The sequence below is a fragment of the Lagopus muta genome, chromosome 16, assembly GCF_023343835.1.
Source record: "Lagopus muta isolate bLagMut1 chromosome 16, bLagMut1 primary, whole genome shotgun sequence".
In the NCBI taxonomy this organism is placed as follows: Eukaryota; Metazoa; Chordata; class Aves; order Galliformes; family Phasianidae; genus Lagopus; species Lagopus muta.
Genome location: NC_064448.1, coordinates 13,220,674 through 13,243,317, shown reverse-complemented (window position 1 = coordinate 13,243,317; position 22,644 = coordinate 13,220,674). Strand labels below are relative to the sequence as shown.

Below are 22,644 nucleotides of genomic sequence, written 5' to 3'. Positions count from 1 at the left end.
GACTCTACGGAAGCTCCCTGAGGAATGCTGTGGTGCTGCTGAAGTATATTTCTGCTGACACAGACCGTGATGATGCTCAGACTTCGGCAGCGATGGTTCTGTCAGAGCTCAGCGCCCCGCAGCCCCGCACACACAGCTCTGCTCAGGGCTAACTAACGGGCAGCCTGCCCTGCTGGAGGCCTTGCCTTCGTTCCCTTCAGCTGTGCCTAGCAAAAGCTTTAATAAAGACAAGGTAAACAGATGTCCTGTATGTGAAAGAAGTGCTGCTCAATCACAGCGTATCTCAGGCAGACAAATAGCTGCTGAAAGATCCATATGTCCATAGCAGGCGAAAGACCTGTCTGAAGATCCACAGGTGTTTCCACTAGTCTGTCTTTTGCGATCTTTTGGGTGTTATCACCTCCATTCCTCTGCCAAGTCCTTATCTCAGTAGGAGGCTGGGCCTCAAGTGCTGCTGCTTGCAGCGCAGAGCCGTAACTCAAACCCCTTTCATCAGCTTGTTAATGCATCAGGGTTTGTTTGCTCAGTCTTTGCAGCAGTGCTTCCTCTGCCTTCAGAGGGATCCGTTTCCCAAAGACAGCAAGTCAGGCCGTTCTGCAGTTGTAACACAGAACAGCTCAAAGCCACAGAGCGCAAGTGTTTTCCAAGCCAGTCTTTGAGTCAGTGTTCTCTGTTTCCAGGCTACAAAAAAGAGCCTAGAAGCATAATGCATATTCTTCTGTCTTCTTCAATTTGCTGTTGTCAATAGTTTTACCTGAATGTCAGTAATTCCCATGACTGACTAGGCCCAGGCGCAGCAAACACAGGTAAGCAGCAAAACATCACCCAGACTCTTTCCTGGCCTTCACTTTTCTACAGCCAACCTCACTGAAGACCTCCCTGACACCTATGCAGAGCAATTCCTTCCTGTCAGATCTCTGGGACTCTTCTGATGCTCCAGATCCAAGAAGCTTTATCTCCATAATACGTATGTTATGTGTATATATACATATGTATGTACATGTATATGTAATACTTTAAGAGAGTATTGTTCTTCACCTTGATCCACCCTACTTGAAAAATAAAAATGAAACAACTTTGATTCACCTGGTGTAAAATTGGCAATAGCGTAACATAAGGCCCTGCCCTCACCAGCTGGATGTGGCACCCCAAAATCAGCTTCAAGACCCTTTTATTCAAGTTCCTCAATACATTCAAAGTCAGATAGGGAACAGCACCTTGGAATACACACACACACACATATAATCAATTTCACTGGAAGTTTATGCTCTCATTTACGGCCTCAATGCAATGCAGAAAGCATGCATGATCTTCGTTGTTCAACTGGCTGCCTACAGGCTCTTAGGGGAAAACAAACATCCCTCTGTCCTAAAGGCAGACAGGATACAGATAGGATGGCAGGATAGTTACCTTAAGGAAGAGTCAAATAGAATGCTGGGCACCAAAAACTCTTCAGCACTAAGAGTAGCAGTCGCACCTCCCAGGGAAAGCGAAAACACACCAGCAGGTCACAGCCTGCAGGGAAACGTTTCTCCGGCCACAAACAATAAAAAATAAAGGAAACAACTGAAGACATGTTTTTCTTCTGCCTTGCCTCATTATTCAGATATTATCCAGAGCTTCCAGCTTGCTGGAAGTAATTTTCTGGAGACAATATTTAATTAAATTGTAACAGATGGCATGTTTCGTATAAGCTGCTGGGTATCAAATCAAAATTAAATACTAAAAGTCAGCATATGCGTGCTATGTGAGTTAGACTTCTAACCTAGGAGATGGATGTTTACATTAATCATTGCTTGGCACAGAACCTGACTGCAGGGAGGCACCAGTTTGGTGTGGTCAGACATCTGATGGGAGAAACAGTTCACGAACTGAGCAGCAGCCAACCCTGAGTCACAGTGATGACAGCCGAGGTGCTCAAAATATGAACAAGTTCTTAAAATACCAAAGAATATGGACAGGCAGGTGCTGCAGGACTGACCATAGGAGCGATTTCAAGTTAGGATTTCTGTTCTCTTCTGAAAACATTTCTGGCTTTTACGGTCAAAAACACCATCTAAAAAAATAGAAACGGTCTGTAAATTAATGCCCTGAACATCCAGGTGACCTTTGCTGCTTAGTCACCACATACACACCACAGAACTTTCTGCTCTGAAATGCAGAAAAGCGTCCAAACCATCACCAACGTTTTTACTAACAGACTCCAAAACTTTACTGCAGCCAATTGCCCGGTTGATCCCATAACCTGCTGAGATCACACAGATTCTAATTCTGTTCCCAGGTGTAAAACCAGGCACTAACCAGGCATTACCCCGTGTTCCCAGCACCGCCTGTAGCTTCCAGAAGGCAGATCTGAACACAGGCTGGGCACTTCTGCTAACACGGATTTGTCAGGCAGGAGCAATCCCTCGCCAGCACAAGCAGCAGCATCCCCCAGTAAGGCTGCAGTTACTGAATCAAGGGAAATCCTTTCGTGCTGATAGAACTGCCATCACATAACTTCTAGGTCAGAGGGGTGAAAAGGAGGGAGCCCAGCAGGCAAGATGGAACAGCTCACTGCACAGCCCTCCCATCCCATGGGACAGAGCAGCCTGGGGAGGAACAGGGCTCTCGGAGCGCTGCACGCTGCTGATGCCGCTCCCAGTACTGAGCTGAGCACACAAAGGAAATGCAGCACAAGACAATATGCACCATTTTTTAACGTGGGCTGTGGCATTCTGCAGAGCGCAAGGACATTTCAGTACAAGGCAGAGCTGCGTCTGCCACATGGGACAAACTGGTGACACAAACACCGGGCACAAACCCTTCAACTCTGCATGCAGTTACAAGACCTTTTCAAGGCTACAGAAAAACATTTCCTTTATTATTTCGGAGGAACCAGGTAACATTTTTATCTTTAATAACATGCACGGAAAAATGACGAGAGCAAGGATCAGATGAAAGCAGCTCCTGAACTGCGACAGCTGAGAGCTCCAACAGAGCCTCGATGTCTGCATTCAGGCACAGCACCTCTGTTGCTGCCTGAGACAACAAAGAGACGTGGTGGAAAGACACTCCAACCTCTCAGGCAATTATAAGCATGTAGCACATGTATTTTCAGTGGATCACTGTTCAGAGAAAGCAGCAGAGAGGTAAAACGCCCTACAAAGGTTCTACTTTTTGAAGGAAAAAAACAAAAAACAATTGTGACAATAATTGAATTCCTTACAAGACAAGGAAAAACAAGACAAAAGCCATCACTGATGACACTTTTTAAATTTAATATGACCAGACTTTTTCAAGTAACATAAAATAAGAGAGAACAACAGGACAGGAAGGTTTCATATTTAGTCATTCAAAAGTAACAGTGTAAGAGCTCAACTCTAATAATGGCGACAGGATCATGGAAATGTACAGAGAATAATCTTGTAGAATGTTACTAGGGTTTTCTGTGTTATGTTGTCAACTATTAAAAGCATCTGTTGCATTTTTATTTTACTTTTTTTCACTGCCAAGGTCACCAGGTTCTAATTCACCATTTCCTTCTCAAAATGACGAGTGATCCCAAAAGAAGCCATTTTTCTATGTGTCAAAAGCATACAGACAACAAGAACACCTGCTTTGGTTCCTCCAAAACATCGCAGAAGTGGCACAACAGAGTTAATACCAGAGCTCTACACTTTAGCATTAAATTAAAAAAAAGAAAGTAGGGCAAAGGGAAAAAAGCAGATCCAGTGAGTGGAATCATTCGTTTGTATTCTGGATGACAATCAAGAAGTAGTCTTTTTCTGGAAGGGAAAAGAAAAAAAAACAAATTATTCTCTCATTGTTGATATTGATTCACAAAGAAAAGCATCCCTGTTGCTAAATACAGGAACTTCCAGCTTTGTCTCTTTCTCGTATCTCACTGATACGCTGTCCTGACATTCATCCCCAGTGATCAGAACAGGTTTGACGTGTTGGATCACTTATCTGAGTCTCGTGGTGGAAAAGTCTCACATGCTCAAGAGCCAAATTTAACACCGTTCATCCCTAATAAACGAGAATAACTGACACGTGCAATGACTTAAGCAAACTAGGCAGCGCAAGACAGCGATTTCCCATATCTCACAGCCAGGCTGCTGGACCGAAGGGGCTCCAGCTGCATTTGTTCTGGAGTAATGGTTATTTCTCTTTCCATCTTTCGTATGGAAATGAGAGGATGCACCAGCACAAACCCCAGAGCCTCTCTTCCCCAAGCACTGCTCCGACCAGCTCCTGCACAGCTGCCTGCTGGAGCACCAGCCTCCTTCTTTGCCTCCCCACCAGCAGAATGCCACTACAGTCCACAGGAACAAAGCTGAGTTCTTGCACCATTAATGCAACTCATCCCTGTTTCATAGCTGGCTGAAATACCGAGGAGTACCTCCAGAAAGAAGGCTGCTGCCACATTCTGTGACCCAGTACAGCTCCATGTTAAAATCCTTTCCTCTGAGCCAGAAGTGGAACGAGTACTCACAGGTACTGAGTGAGCCAGCTAGGACAGAAGCCCTCCTGCACTTCATGTACGAGAGGGAAGGCCCTATGGGAGCTGTGACAGCAGGCAGCCGTCGTGGCCACAGGGATCATGAAGTGGTTGAGTTCAACACTTTTAGTGTAAGGAGGAAAAAAAAAGGCAGAATTGTCACCACAAGCTTTTAAAGAGAGCAAACTTTAAGCTTCTCAGGGAGCAAATTAGCAGTGTTCCCTACAATTCTGCTCTCCAGTATCCAGGGGCCCAGGAGAGCTGGTCACTTCTCAAGAAACGCCTTTCAAAAGCCTGCGAGCAGGCAATGCCACTGTGCCATGTGCCAAGCAAGTGGGGCAGCTGGCCTGGCTGAAGAGGGAACACCTGGAACTGGGGCAAAACAAGAAAGCACACAGCATCTGGAAGCAAGGTCTGGTTTCAGAGGGAGAGTACAGAGCTGCAGTTCGGATCTGCAGGGAGAAAACAAGAAAAGCCAAAGCTGTACTTGAGTTGATGCTGAGCAGTGTGGTGTGAGACAACAAAAAGCCTTTTGCAAGTTTGTCAGCAGCAAGAGGAGGTCAAAGGAAAACAGGGGACTGATACTTGGGGTGAAAGGTCACCTCACAGGTGGAGATGTCTAACGCCTTTTCTGCCTCAGTATTTAACAACAGCAACAGATCTTGGTTTGCCCGGACCTCTGAGTTGGAGGACATCACAGGGGAAGCAGTAACTTTCAATTAGCAGACATTACAATTGTAGGGATGCAGCTGTACCAGCTGAACGGCCATGGTCCATGGAGTTTGGCAGGACTTGCTTCTGAGGGAATTAGCAGATGTTACAGCTAAGAGGCTGGAGCAGCTCAGTGGGAAGGGACCGAGGGCACAGGTGGCAGCAGGCTCAGCAAGAGCCAGCAGTGTGCCCTGGCAGCTGAGAGGCAAACGTTTTGGGGTGTATTACACAAAGCACAACCAACAGGTCAAAAGAGGTGATTCTTCCACAATATTTAGCACTGGTGTGGCCTCAGCTTGAACACTGTGTACAGCCCTGGGCTCCACAACATTGCAGGGTTACTGAGGTTCTTGGAAGCATCCTGAGGAGGACACAGAGCAGCAGGAAAACGAGTGCTGTGAGGAGAGCCTGAGGGCACTGGGGTTGCCTGGTCTGAAGAACAGGAGGCTGAGAGGCGGCCTCACCGTGCCCTGCAGCCCCTGAGGAGGGGGAGCAGAGGGAGCAGCTGGGATCTGCTGCTGGGAACCAAGGACAGGACGTGCAGTGATGGTCCAACCTTGTGCCAGTTTCCAATTGAACTATCCCATGTCAATGCATGACACTGGTTCGTAAGTTCAGCACTCAGCTAGGTGAAACTGGTCTCAAAACATTTCCTTCCGACTTTCTGGATTCCATGTTGAAAAACACAAAGCATGAGAGGCTGCAGCACGCTGTCAAATGCTAATTAACCATTTCTACTCCGAGAAAATTAAACGAGGAAAGTGATTTCGCACACTGCGGCATGAAAAAGCAAGCTAAGGTCAGTGATAAAATTTCCAACTGAAGAAAGCAATGAAGGGCAAAGCCTTTGGAAAAGAACAGAGTGGGTAACATGAATAAAAGCAGCATGCAGAACTCATTTCTCAGGCTCACAGCATCTCTACTGCAGAGAAGCCAACAGGCGACTCTGGCAGACCTCACGAGAGAAGTATCTGCTGGGTGCTGTCAGCCTGCTTCCTCTTACCTGGAGCAATCATGATTTCATTTTTCTTGGAGCGGATCCGCAGGAAGGTGAGGTCATTTTGGGAATCGATGTCGCGCACGATGCTCCTTGCCCTCACGATGAAGTGCTGCAGTAGGCCAGCATACCGAATGGTTGTGGTGTTGTCCATAGTGCTTCTGATAGGAATACCTGCAAGAAGCCACCACGGGGACAGCAAGGGTCAGTAACACAGCTTTTGAACCAACTCCCTCCAGGTATCACCGTATCCAACTGCAGTGGCCAGTGAACCTGAGTATGGGTTAGAGAGCTAAAACAGGGGGGTGGGAGCAGGAGTGCTCTTTTGAAAGCTTAAAAGAAGAGCATGAACAGAAATAAGACAGAGAGGTTAAGTTCTGCAACCACAGATGAAGGTGAGAATAACCGCTTCCCTCTACTAACATCAGTGGTTTCCTTTTGCTTTGCCAGTTACTCATCTGAGATGTATAAACAGATAAATAAAAACAAAAATAAGTGTTTTAGGGGGAGAGTGGAAACATCTGCCATGTTTTCTAAGGATTATTTCTAGAAAACATTTGGCTTAAACTGACACACAATTTTAACAGCTGAGCTTAAGTACAGGAAAATCTCTGCTGAGAGAGACATCAACTGCAACTCCTTAAAAAGCACGAGTGGTGTAAGTTATGATCTGAGAAAACAGACTGACAGTACCTCCAGAATTAACAACAATGAGTCCCTGCACTCCTTTCTGGCTCTGAATTCGCTTCAGCGTTTCTTCTACATCAGCCTGCAAAAAACAGCGCAAATCAAAAGATCACAGGTGCTGGTTGCCTTCAACTAAAGCCTCACAACAATGTGCCTGACAGTAAAGATGCACAAAGATGACACACAGACACGGCCTGTACCTTTCCAAAAAGCACTGTGTGCTTTAGTACTGTTTTCTCTGCCTGGTCTTTTTAGTTGCTTTCCACTCATTTTGGATATCAGGGGGAAGTTCTTTCCAGAGAGAGTGGTGAGGTGCTGGAGCAGCTGCCCAGAGAGGCTGCGGATGCCCCATCTCTGCAGGTGTTCAAAACCACATTGGATGGAGCCCTGGGCAGCCTGGTCTGGTGCCAGATCTGGAGGTTGGCGGTGCTGCCTGTGGCAGGGGGTTGGAACTTGATGATCCTTAGGCTTTTTTCCAACCCAAGCCATCCTATGATCTGTCTGAGTAATCTTCAGTCGTTTGTGATTACAATCTTGTGCAAACTTGGAACTCTCTTTTAATTTTACCCTCTCCTCCTCCCAACCCTCCTGCAGCCCCATGAATGAGCTCCTTACTGCTGGCTCACACAGGGAAGACTTCTTAGACTGCTACAGTATAGGCACAGAGCAAAATTTGTGTACCTACAAATGGAATTCATGAGCAAAACAGAATAATGCACGCTCTACATGCAAAACTATCCTCCCTTTTCTCAAACCAGCGCTAAGAGGAATTAAAAACATAAAAAGCAAAAGGAAGAAGTGATCCGTGCTCTTTATTTAGAATTACTGTTGGTGTAGGGATCACTACTTTGGAAAATCAACTCCCCCAGAGATAAAAGAAAAAAAGATGACTGAAGGCCCAAGCATCAGTTTTTATGTTTTTGATTCCCTGTAAAGGAAACACAGGCGTGCTGCACATTTCAGATCCTGCAAGACCTGGCACAGAACAAAAGAATCAGCTAAAGTCATGGGAAAGGCCAGAGCTACAGGGGGCACCTGGCAACGGGGCTGCATTTGTCAGGCACCGTGAGTAACCCCCTGCCCACCTCCCCAGCTGGGAGAGGTGATTTGTGTCAGCAAAAAAAAAGCATTAGTTCAGCCTAAGAACTGCCAGCAAACCTTCCACGGGGCTTTGGGAGCTTTCGGAGTAATGCAGACTGCTGCTATGATCACACAGCACCACCTGAGCTTGTTTTGACAAAGCAGAATTATTATCCTACACAGAAAACACAAACAACCAAAAAACAAACTTTAATTGCTTTGGCGGAGGCCTTGATTTCTTCTGAATGCTGGACTGCTTCCACTTGGGAGACAAGGAAAGAGAAAAAAAGCCCAGATAACTACAGGGTGTGAAAATGCTGAGTGATAAACAGCGGCTCTGTTCAGATGGAACTCTCTGTTCCATCTGAAAAAACGTCCTGTCTTCTTCATAAATGCATCTGAGCCCAAAGTCATCAAATACCTAAACAGACCTCAACAAATCTGCTTGGGTGCCAAGAAGCATCCAGACAGAACCACGCTGATTTTGAATCTCCTCTACCAACCAGCAGTTAACCCAACTCAGAGGAGGGGGAGCAGCTCTGGCAGCTCACAGCTGTTTGTTCAGGGATGTCTTCCGGAGCTGCACACAGAGGAGACTCCTCCCCAACACCTCACTCAGCCCCTGCCATCCACCGGGCAACAAAAACATCACCCAGAAAAACATCACGTACTGAATCTGAGCAGCAAACAAAACCTTAATCCCAACATAAGGCTGGGTGATGCAAGAGATAGCATCTGGGAAAGAGATGCGCTCTGTAAAAGGAAATCAGAATCTCCTCCTGTCAGACTCTTACATAAACTAATGGACATACAAGCCGCATATCAGCACGGCAGTTTTGCTTAGAAAACGTGAGCCACAGTCCCACAGCACTGCATGTCCCAACGAGCTGCTGCACTTCTTCACAAAAAGCTTCCATCCGCATTCCTTTATTTCCACACAGACTGAGCCCTAAGGCCACAATCACCCGCCGCAATCTGGACAGGAAGCATCCTGCCACGAATGTACAATTAGAAAAAAAAAAAGGATGTTCCGGGTTCCACAGAACATCAGCCTGAAGAAGCCGGTAATTAACACGGCCTTCCCTCCGGCTGTCTCGACCCGCAGCTCGGATACACAGACAGCCGAGAATCCCCGGCGTTCAGACACCGCAGCGGTGCAGGGCAGCGCCGCGGCCTTCCCCCGCACGGCTTCGGACGGTGCCGGCCGCCCCAGCGCCCCGCGGCTCCCAGCAGCTCCCTAGCGATCCCAGCGGCGCAGTTCCCGCCCCAGCAGCCCCGGCCCGCGCTCAGCACCGAAGCCGCGCAGCACGGCCTGAGGAGCGGCCCCGGCCCGACCGCATCACTCACCATCGCGACCCGCCGCTTCAGCGCCCAGTAACGCCCAGTAACGGCCCGCGCGCACGCGCCGCCGGCTCCACCGATCAGAGGGCGGGGCGCGCTGCTAAACCCGGAAGCACTCGTTCTGAGAGGGCTCAAGCGGCGTCGCCGCGGTAACGGTCGGGCCCGGCGGCCGGCCGAGAATCCCCGGCGTTCAGACTCCGCAGCGGTGCAGGGCAGCGCCGCGGCCTTTCCCCGCACGGCTTCGGGCGGTGCCGGCCGCCCCAGAGCCCCGCGGCTCCCAGCAGCTCCCTAGCGATCCCGGCGGCGCAGTTCCCGCCCCAGCAGCCCCGGCCCGCGCTCAGCACCGAAGCCGCGCAGCACGGCCTGAGGAGCGGCCCCGGCCCGACCGCATCACTCACCATCGCGACCCGCCGCCTCAGCGCCCAGTAACGGCCAGTAATGCCCCGCGCGCACGCGCCGCCGGCTCCACCAATCAGAGGGCGGGGCGCGCTGCTAAACCCGGAAGCACGCGTTCTGAGAGGGGTCTAGCGCGTCGCCGCGGTAACGGTCGGGCCCGGCTTGCCGTACTTCAATCTCATACTAGACCGGCCGTGGCCCTGAAGAGACGCAGCCTCAAGGAACACATGTACAAAGAGACGGCAGCCGGTTACTGGAGCACGTGGGAGCAGGGAGCTGTGCAGGCACGAGAGCCAGGCAGGAACTCCTTCCTTTTTTCTTGCAGCCTGTTCCCAAACAACCTTCTGAAGACAAGGGGCATCAGACAGCTCCAAGAGCACAACAAACCCAGCAGGTGACACAAACAGACGATGCATGGAATGCTGCTGTGGGAGTGCCAGGGCTGCTGATCCTACCGTCAGCAGCACCTCCACCCTGCTGGTTCAGTGGATACTTCATGCTTTTTGTGCAAAGACAATGTTAAATAATCAACAAAATACATGCAGGCTGTATTTTGTATTATTGCTGGCTATTGGTCAGGAGCTTTTCTTTAAAAACAAAAACAAAATAAAAAATAATCAGCATTTGTGGTCTGTATACCTCACTGGCATTTGTCGTCGGCATCTGTTCACCTTCTATCATCCATTCAGCATTTTCGTAAGTGCTGTTAGTCAGCCCCACATCAGCTCACGTCACACAATGCCCTTGGCAAGTAACACAGGCAGATAGAGACAGCCAGGCACCAAAAAGCAGCAGCAAACCTCATGTCAGGGCTCTCAGCTCTTGCAGCGCCATTACATGAACCCTCCTATCACGGTGTGCAGACGAGCCAACCCACTGAACAGCCCCAGCTCCAGGCCAAATATGAAGCATAACAGTTATGACAAGCGCAGGACGGCACGTGGGACACTGTCCATTAGTGGTCTTCTCACTGGTATAAGCGTGGCCAGCTCACACTTGGTGAGTCACAGAATCACTGAATGGTTTGGGCTGGAAGGGACCTCAAAGATCACCTATTTCCAGCCCCTTTGCCGTGGGCAGGGCTGCCAACCACTCCATCAGGTTGCCCAGGGCCCCATCCATGGCCGTGGGCACCTCCAGGAACAGGGCAACCCCAGCTCTGGGCAGCAATGCCAGTGCTGTATCGCCCTCTCAGAGAAAAACTCTTCCCTGACATCTAATCTGAATCTTCCCTCTAGTTTAAACTGCTCCTCCTTGTCCTCTCATCATCTACCCGTGTAAAAAGTTCATTTTCCTCCTGTTTATAACCTCCCTTTAAATTGTGCAAGCCTGCAATGAGGTCTCCCTGCAGCCTTCCCTCCTCCAGGTGGAACACTCCCAGCTCCCTAGCCTGTCTCCATAGCAGAGGTGCTCCAGCCCTCTGAGCACCTTTGTGTCCTCCTCTGGACCCGCTGCTGCAGCTCCGTGCCCTTCCTGTGCCAGCAGCCTCACGGCTGGATGCAGTACGGAGGTGGGGTCTCACAGGGACAGAGCGGAGATGGACAATCCCCTTTCTCACCCCGCTGCCACCTGGTGAAGGCTGCTCTTCAGTTCTATGCGCCGCTCTCCCTGCTTGCTGCCTTTCCTGTACCAGAAGTACGCTGCCAGAAGTGAAGGCAAACTCCCAGAAAACCGCACCTGGGATGGGAGCATTCAGCCCAAAGATGCTCTCCTCATAGGAAGCACCGCAGGGTCAGCAGGCGGCCGCACATGGGCTGCAGCCAGGACACCCCGTTCCTGTGACACAGACCACAGCTTCATTCTGGGAACTGTTCTGGACTCCTACCACGCATCTGACTAAGCAGAATGCAGCTCCCTCAGCATCCACGGGCAGGTTTGTACATGGCAGCTGAGGGGCTCCGTCAGACCTCACCTCCAACCCAAAGACACTGCCACAGACACAGCAGGGAGCACAACCCCCAGCAGGCACCCATGTTTACTTTCTCCAGCAGGCGGTTACGAAGGGTGTCATTTAGGATGCTGCTGCTTATAATAAAAAGCTTCTGAGAAGGGCTGCGGGTCGCTGGGCTCAGCCGCCCGGCCGGCAAAGGTCAGAAGCAGCAGCAGCTCCAGCAGCCCGCACTGCCGGGCCCGGCACAGCGCTGCGCCCCGTGCGGGAACCGCCGCCTCATCGGACATTTCCCACCGCCTCCATTCAGCAAAACGCCGCTTTCCAGGCGAGCCCGGAACCCGCCGGGCCTCGGCAGCGCGGCACGGCGCCCTCGGCGAGCCGGGCGGGGGCACCGGGGCGATTTGCGAAGAGGCGACCGCCCTCCGGCAGCCCAAAGGACCGCGGCGTGAGCGGCTCGGCCCGCCGGCCCGCCCCGCACGACACGCAGCGGGCCGAGCGCGGATCCGGGCGGCACAACGATGGGAAACGAGGGCAGCGCGGTGCGCTCTGCGGGTTGCGCTCAGCGCCGCGAGGAGAAGGCACAGCCCGGCCGGAGGGCACAGCCCGCCCCGCGGCACCGCACGGCCCCGGCCTCGCCTCACCCTCCGAGCGCCGCGCCCCCTCCCCGCCCGCTCGCTCACCGAAGGTGCGGCGCTGCTTGAAGGGCCGGTCCGAAGGCATGGCGGCGGCCGGGCCGGAGCGCAGTGCCGGCGGCGGCTCCGTATGGCGCGGCTGCGCGGGCTGCGGCGGAGCGGGCGGTGACGTCACCGCGGCAGGCGGGGCGGCGGAGGGCCGTGACGTCACCGTGACGTGCCTGCGGAGGGGCGGGGCCGCCTGTCCCGCTCTGATTACCTCAGAGTAATTAATGCTCATCTGAGCTGAATCTCCCCTCTTGTAGTTAAAGCCACCCCCCGTCCCACCACTCTGTGCCCATGGGTGAAGCCCCCACCCGCTCTGCTTCTTGCCCCTCGCACCCTGGAGCGGCCCATCCTGCTGTCTCACCCCGCTGCGCATGCTGCCTGCGTGCCTTGAAGACCAAATCACACCTACAAATAGAGCGGGCTATTTCTAGAGCTGTGAATGAATCAAACCCAGCAGCAAACAGCGACAACGTTTTGCACAGAGCCACACTTAACGTCCCCGTGAAGGCATGCTGCAATGAAAGCTGTGTTATGAAACAACGCCCTGTGGTGTACGACAGGCTGTGGAAACAGGCACACATGGAACACATCCCTGCTTCAAAGAGACATACAGGCTTCCGTGCATCTTTTAAAAATGCTCTGATTATCAAAAGGGTCCTTTTCATCAAAAAATGCAGAAGTGAAAGTTGCAGTACTGAGATAAAGCAAGTGGACTGACATTACAGACTGCAGGCTGACATGAAGAATTTGTTACTGTTATTAACCTGCTAAGCACTGACCATTTTTGATGAGGAACAGATGGACAGACCGACCCGGCGGGATCAAACCAGCCGCAGCAAGCCGTCCTGCAGCAACACAGGACCAACAGCCAGCTTTATACATGCTAGCATTCCTGCAGGGTGAGCCCCACTGGTGATAAGCACTCTGCACGTTTGTGACTCTACGGAAGCTCCCTGAGGAATGCTGTGGTGCTGCTGAAGTATATTTCTGCTGACACAGACCGTGATGATGCTCAGACTTCGGCAGCGATGGTTCTGTCAGAGCTCAGCGCCCCGCAGCCCCGCACACACAGCTCTGCTCAGGGCTAACTAACGGGCAGCCTGCCCTGCTGGAGGCCTTGCCTTCATTCCCTTCAGCTGTGCCTAGCAAAAGCTTTAATAAAGACAAGGTAAACAGATGTCCTGTATGTGAAAGAAGTGCTGCTCAATCACAGCGTATCTCAGGCAGACAAATAGCTGCTGAAAGATCCATATGTCCATAGCAGGCGAAAGACCTGTCTGAAGATCCACAGGTGTTTCCACTAGTCTGTCTTTTGCGATCTTTTGGGTGTTATCACCTCCATTCCTCTGCCAAGTCCTTATCTCGGTAGGAGGCTGGGCCTCAAGTGCTGCTGCTTGCAGCGCAGAGCCGTAACTCAAACCCCTTTCATCAGCTTGTTAACGCACCAGGGTTTGTTTGCTCAGTCTTTGCAGCAGTGCTTCCTCTGCCTTCAGAGGGATCCGTTTCCCAAAGACAGCAAGTCAGGCCGTTCTGCAGTTGTAACACAGAACAGCTCAAAGCCACAGAGCGCAAGTGTTTTCCAAGCCAGTCTTTGAGTCAGTGTTCTCTGTTTTCAGGCTACGAAAAAGAGCCTAGAAGCATAATGCATATTCTTCTGTCTTCTTCAATTTGCTGTTGTCAATAGTTTTACCTGAATGTCAGTAATTCCCATGACTGACTAGGCCCAGGCGCAGCAAACACAGGTAAGCAGCAAAACATCACCCAGACTCTTTCCTGGCCTTCACTTTTCTACAGCCAACCTTACTGAAGACCTCCCTGACACCTATGCAGAGCAATTCCTTCCTGTCAGATCTCTGGGACTCTTCTGATGCTCCAGATCCAAGAAGCTTTATCTCCATAATACGTATGTTATGTGTATATATACATATGTATGTACATGTATATGTAATACTTTAAAAGAGAGTATTGTTCTTCACCTTGATCCACCCTACTTGAAAAATAAAAATGAAACAACTTTGATTCACCTGGTGTAAAATTGGCAATAGCGTAACATAAGGCCCTGCCCTCCCCAGCTGGATGTGGCACCCCAAAATCAGCTTCAAGACCCTTTTATTCAAGTTCCTCAATACATTCAAAGTCAGATAGGGAACAGCACCTTGGAATACACACACACACACATATAATCAATTTCACTGGAAGTTTATGCTCTCATTTACGGCCTCAATGCAATGCAGAAAGCATGCATGATCTTCGTTGTTCAACTGGCTGCCTACAGGCTCTTAGGGGAAAACAAACATCCCTCTGTCCTAAAGGCAGACAGGATACAGATAGGATGGCAGGATAGTTACCTTAAGGAAGAGTCAAATAGAATGCTGGGCACCAAAAACTCTTCAGCACTAAGAGTAGCAGTCGCACCTCCCAGGGAAAGCGAAAACACACCAGCAGGTCACAGCCTGCAGGGAAACGTTTCTCCGGCCACAAACAATAAAAAAGAAAGGAAACAACTGAAGACATGTTTTTCTTCTGCCTTGCCTCATTATTCAGATATTATCCAGAGCTTCCAGCTTGCTGGAAGTAATTTTCTGGAGACAATATTTAATTAAATTGTAACAGATGGCATGTTTCGTATAAGCTGCTGGGTATCAAATCAAAATTAAATACTAAAAGTCAGCGTATGCGTGCTATGTGAGTTAGACTTCTAACCTAGGAGATGGATGTTTACATTAATCATTGCTTGGCACAGAACCTGACTGCAGGGAGGCACCAGTTTGGTGTGGTCAGACATCTGATGGGAGAAACAGTTCACGAACTGAGCAGCAGCCAACCCTGAGTCACAGTGATGACAGCCGAGGTGCTCAAAATATGAACAAGTTCTTAAAATACCAAAGAATATGGACAGGCAGGTGCTGCAGGACTGACCATAGGAGCGATTTCAAGTTAGGATTTCTGTTCTCTTCTGAAAACATTTCTGGCTTTTACGGTCAAAAACACCATCTAAAAAAATAGAAACGGTCTGTAAATTAATGCCCAAGTCTGAAAACACATTATAAAATGCTGAACATCCAGGTGACCTTTGCTGCTTAGTCACCACATACACACCACAGAACTTTCTGCTCTGAAATGCAGAAAAGCGTCCAAACCATCACCAACGTTTTTACTAACAGACTCCAAAACTTTACTGCAGCCAATTGCCCGGTTGATCCCATAACCTGCTGAGATCACACAGATTCTAATTCTGTTCCCAGGTGTAAAACCAGGCACTAACCAGGCATCACCCCGTGTTCCCAGCACCGCCTGTAGCTTCCAGAAGGCAGATCTGAACACAGGCTGGGCACTTCTGCTAACACGGATTTGTCAGGCAGGAGCAATCCCTCGCCAGCACAAGCAGCAGCATCCCCCAGTAAGGCTGCAGTTACTGAATCAAGGGAAATCCTTTTGTGCTGATAGAACTGCCATCACATAACTTCTAGGTCAGAGGGGTGAAAAGGAGGGAGCCCAGCAGGCAAGATGGAACAGCTCACTGCACAGCCCTCCCATCCCATGGGACAGAGCAGCCTGGGGAGGAACAGGGCTCTCGGAGCGCTGCACGCTGCTGATGCCGCTCCCAGTACTGAGCTGAGCACACAAAGGAAATGCAGCACAAGACAATATGCACCATTTTTTAACGTGGGCTGTGGCATTCTGCAGAGCGCAAGGACATTTCAGTACAAGGCAGAGCTGTGTCTGCCACATGGGACAAACTGGTGACACAAACACCGGGCACAAACCCTTCAACTCTGCATGCAGTTACAAGACCTTTTCAAGGCTACAGAAAAACATTTTCTTTATTATTTCGGAGGAACCAGGTAACATTTTTATCTTTAATAACATGCACGGAAAAATGACGAGAGCAAGGATCAGATGAAAGCAGCTCCTGAACTGCGACAGCTGAGAGCTCCAACAGAGCCTCGATGTCTGCATTCAGGCACAGCACCTCTGTTGCTGCCTGAGACAACAAAGAGACGTGGAGGAAAGACACTCCAACCTCTCAGGCAATTATAAGCATGTAGCACATGTATTTTCAGTGGATCACTGTTCAGAGAAAGCAGCAGAGAGGTAAAACGCCCTACAAAGGTTCTACTTTTTGAAGGAAAAAAAACAAAAAACAATTGTGACAATAATTGAATTCCTTACAAGACAAGGAAAAACAAGACAAAAGCCATCACTGATGACACTTTTTAAATTTAATATGACCAGACTTTTTCAAGTAACATAAAATAAGAGAGAACAACAGGACAGGAAGGTTTCATATTTAGTCATTCAAAAGTAACAGTGTAAGAGCTCAACTCTAATAATGGCGACAGGATCATGGAAATGTACAGAGAATAATCTTGTAGAATGTTACTAGGGTTTTCTGTGTTATGTTGTCAACTATTAAAAGCATCTGTTGCATTTTTATTTTACTTTTTTTCACTGCCAAGGTCACCAGGTTCTAATTCACCATTTCCTTCTCAAAATGACGAGTGATCCCAAAAGAAGCCATTTTTCTATGTGTCAAAAGCATACAGACAACAAGAACACCTGCTTTGGTTCCTCCAAAACATCGCAGAAGTGGCACAACAGAGTTAATACCAGAGCTCTACACTTTAGCATTAAATTAAAAAAAAGAAAGTAGGGCAAAGGGAAAAAAGCAGATCCAGTGAGTGGAATCATTCGTTTGTATTCTGGATGACAATCAAGAAGTAGTCTTTTTCTGGAAGGGAAAAGAAAAAAAAACAAATTATTCTCTCATTGTTGATATTGATTCACAAAGAAAAGCATCCCTGTTGCTAAATACAGGAACTTCCAGCTTTGTCTCTTTCTCGTATCTCACTGATACGCTGTCCTGACATTCATCCCCAGTGATCAGAACAGGTTTGACGTGTTGGATCACTTATCTGAGTCTCGTGGTGGAAAAGTCTCACATGCTCAAGAGCCAAATTTAACACCGTTCATCCCTAATAAACGAGAATAACTGACACGTGCAATGACTTAAGCAAACTAGGCAGCGCAAGACAGCGATTTCCCATATCTCACAGCCAGGCTGCTGGACCAAAGGGGCTCCAGCTGCATTTGTTCTGGAGTAATGGTTATTTCTCTTTCCATCTTTCGTATGGAAATGAGAGGATGCACCAGCACAAACCCCAGAGCCTCTCTTCCCCAAGCACTGCTCCGACCAGCTCCTGCACAGCTGCCTGCTGGAGCACCAGCCTCCTTCTTTGCCTCCCCACCAGCAGAATGCCACTACAGTCCACAGGAACAAAGCTGAGTTCTTGCACCATTAATGCAACTCATCCCTGTTTCATAGCTGGCTGAAATACCGAGGAGTACCTCCAGAAAGAAGGCTGCTGCCACATTCTGTGACCCAGTACAGCTCCATGTTAAAATCCTTTCCTCTGAGCCAGAAGTGGAACGAGTACTCACAGGTACTGAGTGAGCCAGCTAGGACAGAAGCCCTCCTGCACTTCATGTACGAGAGGGAAGGCCCTATGGGAGCTGTGACAGCAGGCAGCCGTCGTGGCCACAGGGATCATGAAGTGGTTGAGTTCAACACTTTTAGTGTAAGGAGGAAAAAAAAAGGCAGAATTGTCACCACAAGCTTTTAAAGAGAGCAAACTTTAAGCTTCTCAGGGAGCAAATTAGCAGTGTTCCCTACAATTCTGCTCTCCAGTATCCAGGGGCCCAGGAGAGCTGGTCACTTCTCAAGAAACGCCTTTCAAAAGCCTGCGAGCAGGCAATGCCACTGTGCCATGTGCCAAGCAAGTGGGGCAGCTGGCCTGGCTGAAGAGGGAACACCTGGAACTGGGGCAAAACAAGAAAGCACACAGCATCTGGAAGCAAGGTCTGGTTTCAGAGGGAGAGTACAGAGCTGCAGTTCGGATCTGCAGGGAGAAAACAAGAAAAGCCAAAGCTGTACTTGAGTTGATGCTGAGCAGTGTGGTGTGAGACAACAAAAAGCCTTTTGCAAGTTTGTCAGCAGCAAGAGGAGGTCAAAGGAAAACAGGGGACTGATACTTGGGGTGAAAGGTCACCTCACAGGTGGAGATGTCTAACGCCTTTTCTGCCTCAGTATTTAACAACAGCAACAGATCTTGGTTTGCCCGGACCTCTGAGTTGGAGGACATCACAGGGGAAGCAGTAACTTTCAATTAGCAGACATTACAATTGTAGGGATGCAGCTGTACCAGCTGAACGGCCATGGTCCATGGAGTTTGGCAGGACTTGCTTCTGAGGGAATTAGCAGATGTTACAGCTAAGTGGCTGGAGCAGCTCAGTGGGAAGGGACCGAGGGCACAGGTGGCAGCAGGCTCAGCAAGAGCCAGCAGTGTGCCCTGGCAGCTGAGAGGCAAACGTTTTGGGGTGTATTACACAAAGCACAACCAACAGGTCAAAAGAGGTGATTCTTCCACCATATTTAGCATTGGTGTGGCCTCAGCTTGAACACTGTGTACAGCCCTGGGCTCCACAACATTGCAGGGTTACTGAGGTTCTTGGAAGCATCCTGAGGAGGACACAGAGCAGCAGGAAAACGAGTGCTGTGAGGAGAGCCTGAGGGCACTGGGGTTGCCTGGTCTGAAGAACAGGAGGCTGAGAGGCGGCCTCACCGTGCCCTGCAGCCCCTGAGGAGGGGGAGCAGAGGGAGCAGCTGGGATCTGCTGCTGGGAACCAAGGACAGGACGTGCAGTGATGGTCCAACCTTGTGCCAGTTTCCAATTGAACTATCCCATGTCAATGCATGACACTGGTTCGTAAGTTCAGCACTCAGCTAGGTGAAACTGGTCTCAAAACATTTCCTTCCAACTTTCTGGATTCCATGTTGAAAAACACAAAGCATGAGAGGCTGCAGCACGCTGTCAAATGCTAATTAACCATTTCTACTCCGAGAAAATTAAACGAGGAAAGTGATTTCGCACACTGCGGCATGAAAAAGCAAGCTAAGGTCAGTGATAAAATTTCCAACTGAAGAAAGCAATGAAGGGCAAAGCCTTTGGAAAAGAACAGAGTGGGTAACATGAATAAAAGCAGCATGCAGAACTCATTTCTCAGGCTCACAGCATCTCTACTGCAGAGAAGCCAACAGGCGACTCTGGCAGACCTCACGAGAGAAGTATCTGCTGGGTGCTGTCAGCCTGCTTCCTCTTACCTGGAGCAATCATGATTTCATTTTTCTTGGAGCGGATCCGCAGGAAGGTGAGGTCATTTTGGGGATCGATGTCGCGCACGATGCTCCTTGCCCTCACGATGAAGTGCTGCAGTAGGCCAGCATACTGAAGGGTTGTGGTGTTGTCCATAGTGCTTCTGATAGGAATACCTGCAAGAAGCCACCACGGGGACAGCAAGGGTCAGTAACACAGCTTTTGAACCAACTCCCTCCAGGTATCACCGTATCCAACTGCAGTGGCCAGTGAACCTGAGTATGGGTTAGAGAGCTAAAACAGGGGGGTGGGAGCAGGAGTGCTCTTTTGAAAGCTTAAAAGAAGAGCATGAACAGAAATAAGACAGAGAGGTTAAGTTCTGCAACCACAGATGAAGGTGAGAATAACCGCTTCCCTCTACTAACATCAGTGGTTTCCTTTTGCTTTGCCAGTTACTCATCTGAGATGTATAAACAGATAAATAAAAACAAAAATAAGTGTTTTAGGGGGAGAGTGGAAACATCTGCCATGTTTTCTAAGGATTATTTCTAGAAAACATTTGGCTTAAACTGACACACAATTTTAACAGCTGAGCTTAAGTACAGGAAAATCTCTGCTGAGAGAGACATCAACTGCAACTCCTTAAAAAGCACGAGTGGTGTAAGTTATGATCTGAGAAAACAGACTGACAGTACCTCCAGAATTAACAACAATGATTCCTTGCACTCCTTTCTGGCTCTGAATTCGCTTCAGCGTTTCTTCTACATCAGCCTGCAAAAAACAGCGCAAATCAAAAGATCACAGGTGCTGGTTGCCTTCAACTAAAGCCTCACAACAATGTGCCTGACAGTAAAGATGCACAAAGATGACACACAGACACGGCCTGTACCTTTCCAAAAAGCACTGTGTGCTTTAGTACTGTTTTCTCTGCCTGGTCTTTTTAGTTGGTTTCCACTCATTTTGGATATCAGGGGGAAGTTCTTTCCAGAGAGAGTGGTGAGGTGCTGGAGCAGCTGCCCAGAGAGGCTGCGGATGCCCCATCTCTGCAGGTGTTCAAAACCACATTGGATGGAGCCCTGGGCAGCCTGGTCTGGTGCCAGATCTGGAGGTTGGCGGTGCTGCCTGTGGCAGGGGGTTGGAACTTGATGATCCTTAGGCTTTTTTCCAACCCAAGCCATCCTATGATCTGTCTGAGTAATCTTCAGTCGTTTGTGATTACAATCTTGTGCAAACTTGGAACTCTCTTTTAATTTTACCCTCTCCTCCCAACCCTCCTGCAGCCCCATGAATGAGCTCCTTACTGCTGGCTCACACAGGGAAGACTTCTTAGACTGCTACAGTATAGGCACAGAGCAAAATTTGTGTACCTACAAATGGAATTCATGAGCAAAACAGAATAATGCACGCTCTACATGCAAAACTATCCTCCCTTTTCTCAAACCAGCGCTAAGAGGAATTAAAAACATAAAAAGCAAAAGGAAGAAGTGATCCGTGCTCTTTATTTAGAATTACTGTTGGTGTAGGGATCACTACTTTGGAAAAACAACTCCCCCAGAGATAAAAGAAAAAAAGATGACTGAAGGCCCAAGCATCAGTTTTTATGTTTTTGATTCCCTGTAAAGGAAACACAGGCGTGCTGCACATTTCAGATCCTGCAAGACCTGGCACAGAACAAAAGAATCAGCTAAAGTCATGGGAAAGGCCAGAGCTACAGGGGGCACCTGGCAACGGGGCTGCATTTGTCAGGCACCGTGAGTAACCCCCTGCCCACCTCCCCAGCTGGGAGAGGTGATTTGTGTCAGCAAAAAAAAGCATTAGTTCAGCCTAAGAACTGCCAGCAAACCTTCCACGGGGCTTTGGGAGCTTTCGGAGTAATGCAGACTGCTGCTATGATCACACAGCACCACCTGAGCTTGTTTTGACAAAGCAGAATTATTATCCTACACAGAAAACACAAACAACCAAAAAACAAACTTTAATTGCTTTGGCGGAGGCCTTGATTTCTTCTGAATGCTGGACTGCTTCCACTTGGGAGACAAGGAAAGAGAAAAAAAGCCCAGATAACTACAGGGTGTGAAAATGCTGAGTGATAAACAGCGGCTCTGTTCAGATGGAACTCTCTGTTCCATCTGAAAAAACGTCCTGTCTTCTTCATAAATGCATCTGAGCCCAAAGTCATCAAATACCTAAACAGACCTCAACAAATCTGCTTGGGTGCCAAGAAGCATCCAGACAGAACCACGCTGATTTTGAATCTCCTCTACCAACCAGCAGTTAACCCAACTCAGAGGAGGGGGAGCAGCTCTGGCAGCTCACAGCTGTTTGTTCAGGGATGTCTTCCGGAGCTGCACACAGAGGAGACTCCTCCCCAACACCTCACTCAGCCCCTGCCATCCACCAGGCAACAAAAACATCACCCAGAAAAACATCACGTACTGAATCTGAGCAGCAAACAAAACCTTAATCCCAACATAAGGCTGGGTGATGCAAGAGATAGCATCTGGGAAAGAGATGCGCTCTGTAAAAGGAAATCAGAATCTCCTCCTGTCAGACTCTTACATAAACTAATGGACATACAAGCCGCATATCAGCACGGCAGTTTTGCTTAGAAAACGTGAGCCACAGTCCCACAGCACTGCATGTCCCAACGAGCTGCTGCACTTCTTCACAAAAAGCTTCCATCCGCATTCCTTTATTTCCACACAGACTGAGCCCTAAGGCCACAATCACCCGCCGCAATCTGGACAGGAAGCATCCTGCCACGAATGTACAATTAGAAAAAAAAAAAGGATGTTCCGGGTTCCACAGAACATCAGCCTGAAGAAGCCGGTAATTAACACGGCCTTCCCTCCGGCTGTCTCGACCCGCAGCTCGGATACACAGACAGCCGAGAATCCCCGGCGTTCAGACACCGCAGCGGTGCAGGGCAGCGCCGCGGCCTTCCCCCGCACGGCTTCGGACGGTGCCGGCCGCCCCAGCGCCCCGCGGCTCCCAGCAGCTCCCTAGCGATCCCGGCGGCGCAGTTCCCGCCCCAGCAGCCCCGGCCCGCGCTCAGCACCGAAGCCGCGCAGCACGGCCTGAGGAGCGGCCCCGGCCCGACCGCATCACTCACCATCGCGACCCGCCGCTTCAGCGCCCAGTAACGCCCAGTAACGGCCCGCGCGCACGCGCCGCCGGCTCCACCGATCAGAGGGCGGGGCGCGCTGCTAAACCCGGAAGCACCC

The 22,644-nt window shown here is 49.6% G+C and overlaps 2 protein-coding genes across 7 annotated transcripts in view; both read right to left on the bottom strand.

Moving 5' to 3' along the window:
- MAP1LC3A (microtubule associated protein 1 light chain 3 alpha) overlaps positions 1-22,644 on the bottom strand; it is a 63,961-nt gene that overhangs the window by 13,590 nt on the left and 27,727 nt on the right. The window contains exon 1 of one of the 4 annotated variants that reach the window (XM_048962920.1): positions 12,267-13,024. The exons of the other annotated variants lie outside the window; for them this stretch is intronic. Coding sequence (XP_048818877.1) covers positions 12,267-12,639 — 373 coding nt within the window. The 5' untranslated portion in view covers positions 12,640-13,024. Of the gene's footprint in view, positions 1-12,266; positions 13,025-22,644 lie in introns of those variants that run through there. 4 annotated transcript variants of the gene reach the window in all.
- On the bottom strand, positions 3,241-22,606 carry LOC125701237 (dynein light chain roadblock-type 1-like). Of its 3 annotated transcripts, none has more exons than XM_048962993.1 (4): positions 22,533-22,606; positions 6,885-6,960; positions 6,198-6,365; positions 3,241-3,767 (listed from the first exon to the last, which is right to left on the bottom strand). In XM_048962993.1, exons 1-4 carry the CDS (start codon positions 22,533-22,535, stop codon positions 3,724-3,726), a joined length of 291 nt encoding a protein of 96 aa, XP_048818950.1. In that variant the 5' UTR covers positions 22,536-22,606; the 3' UTR covers positions 3,241-3,723. The 3 variants fall into 3 exon arrangements, with proteins under 3 accessions (XP_048818950.1, XP_048818951.1, XP_048818949.1); XM_048962994.1 differs by lacking the exon at positions 22,533-22,606 and adding an exon at positions 9,698-9,715; XM_048962992.1 differs by lacking the exon at positions 22,533-22,606 and adding an exon at positions 9,306-9,323.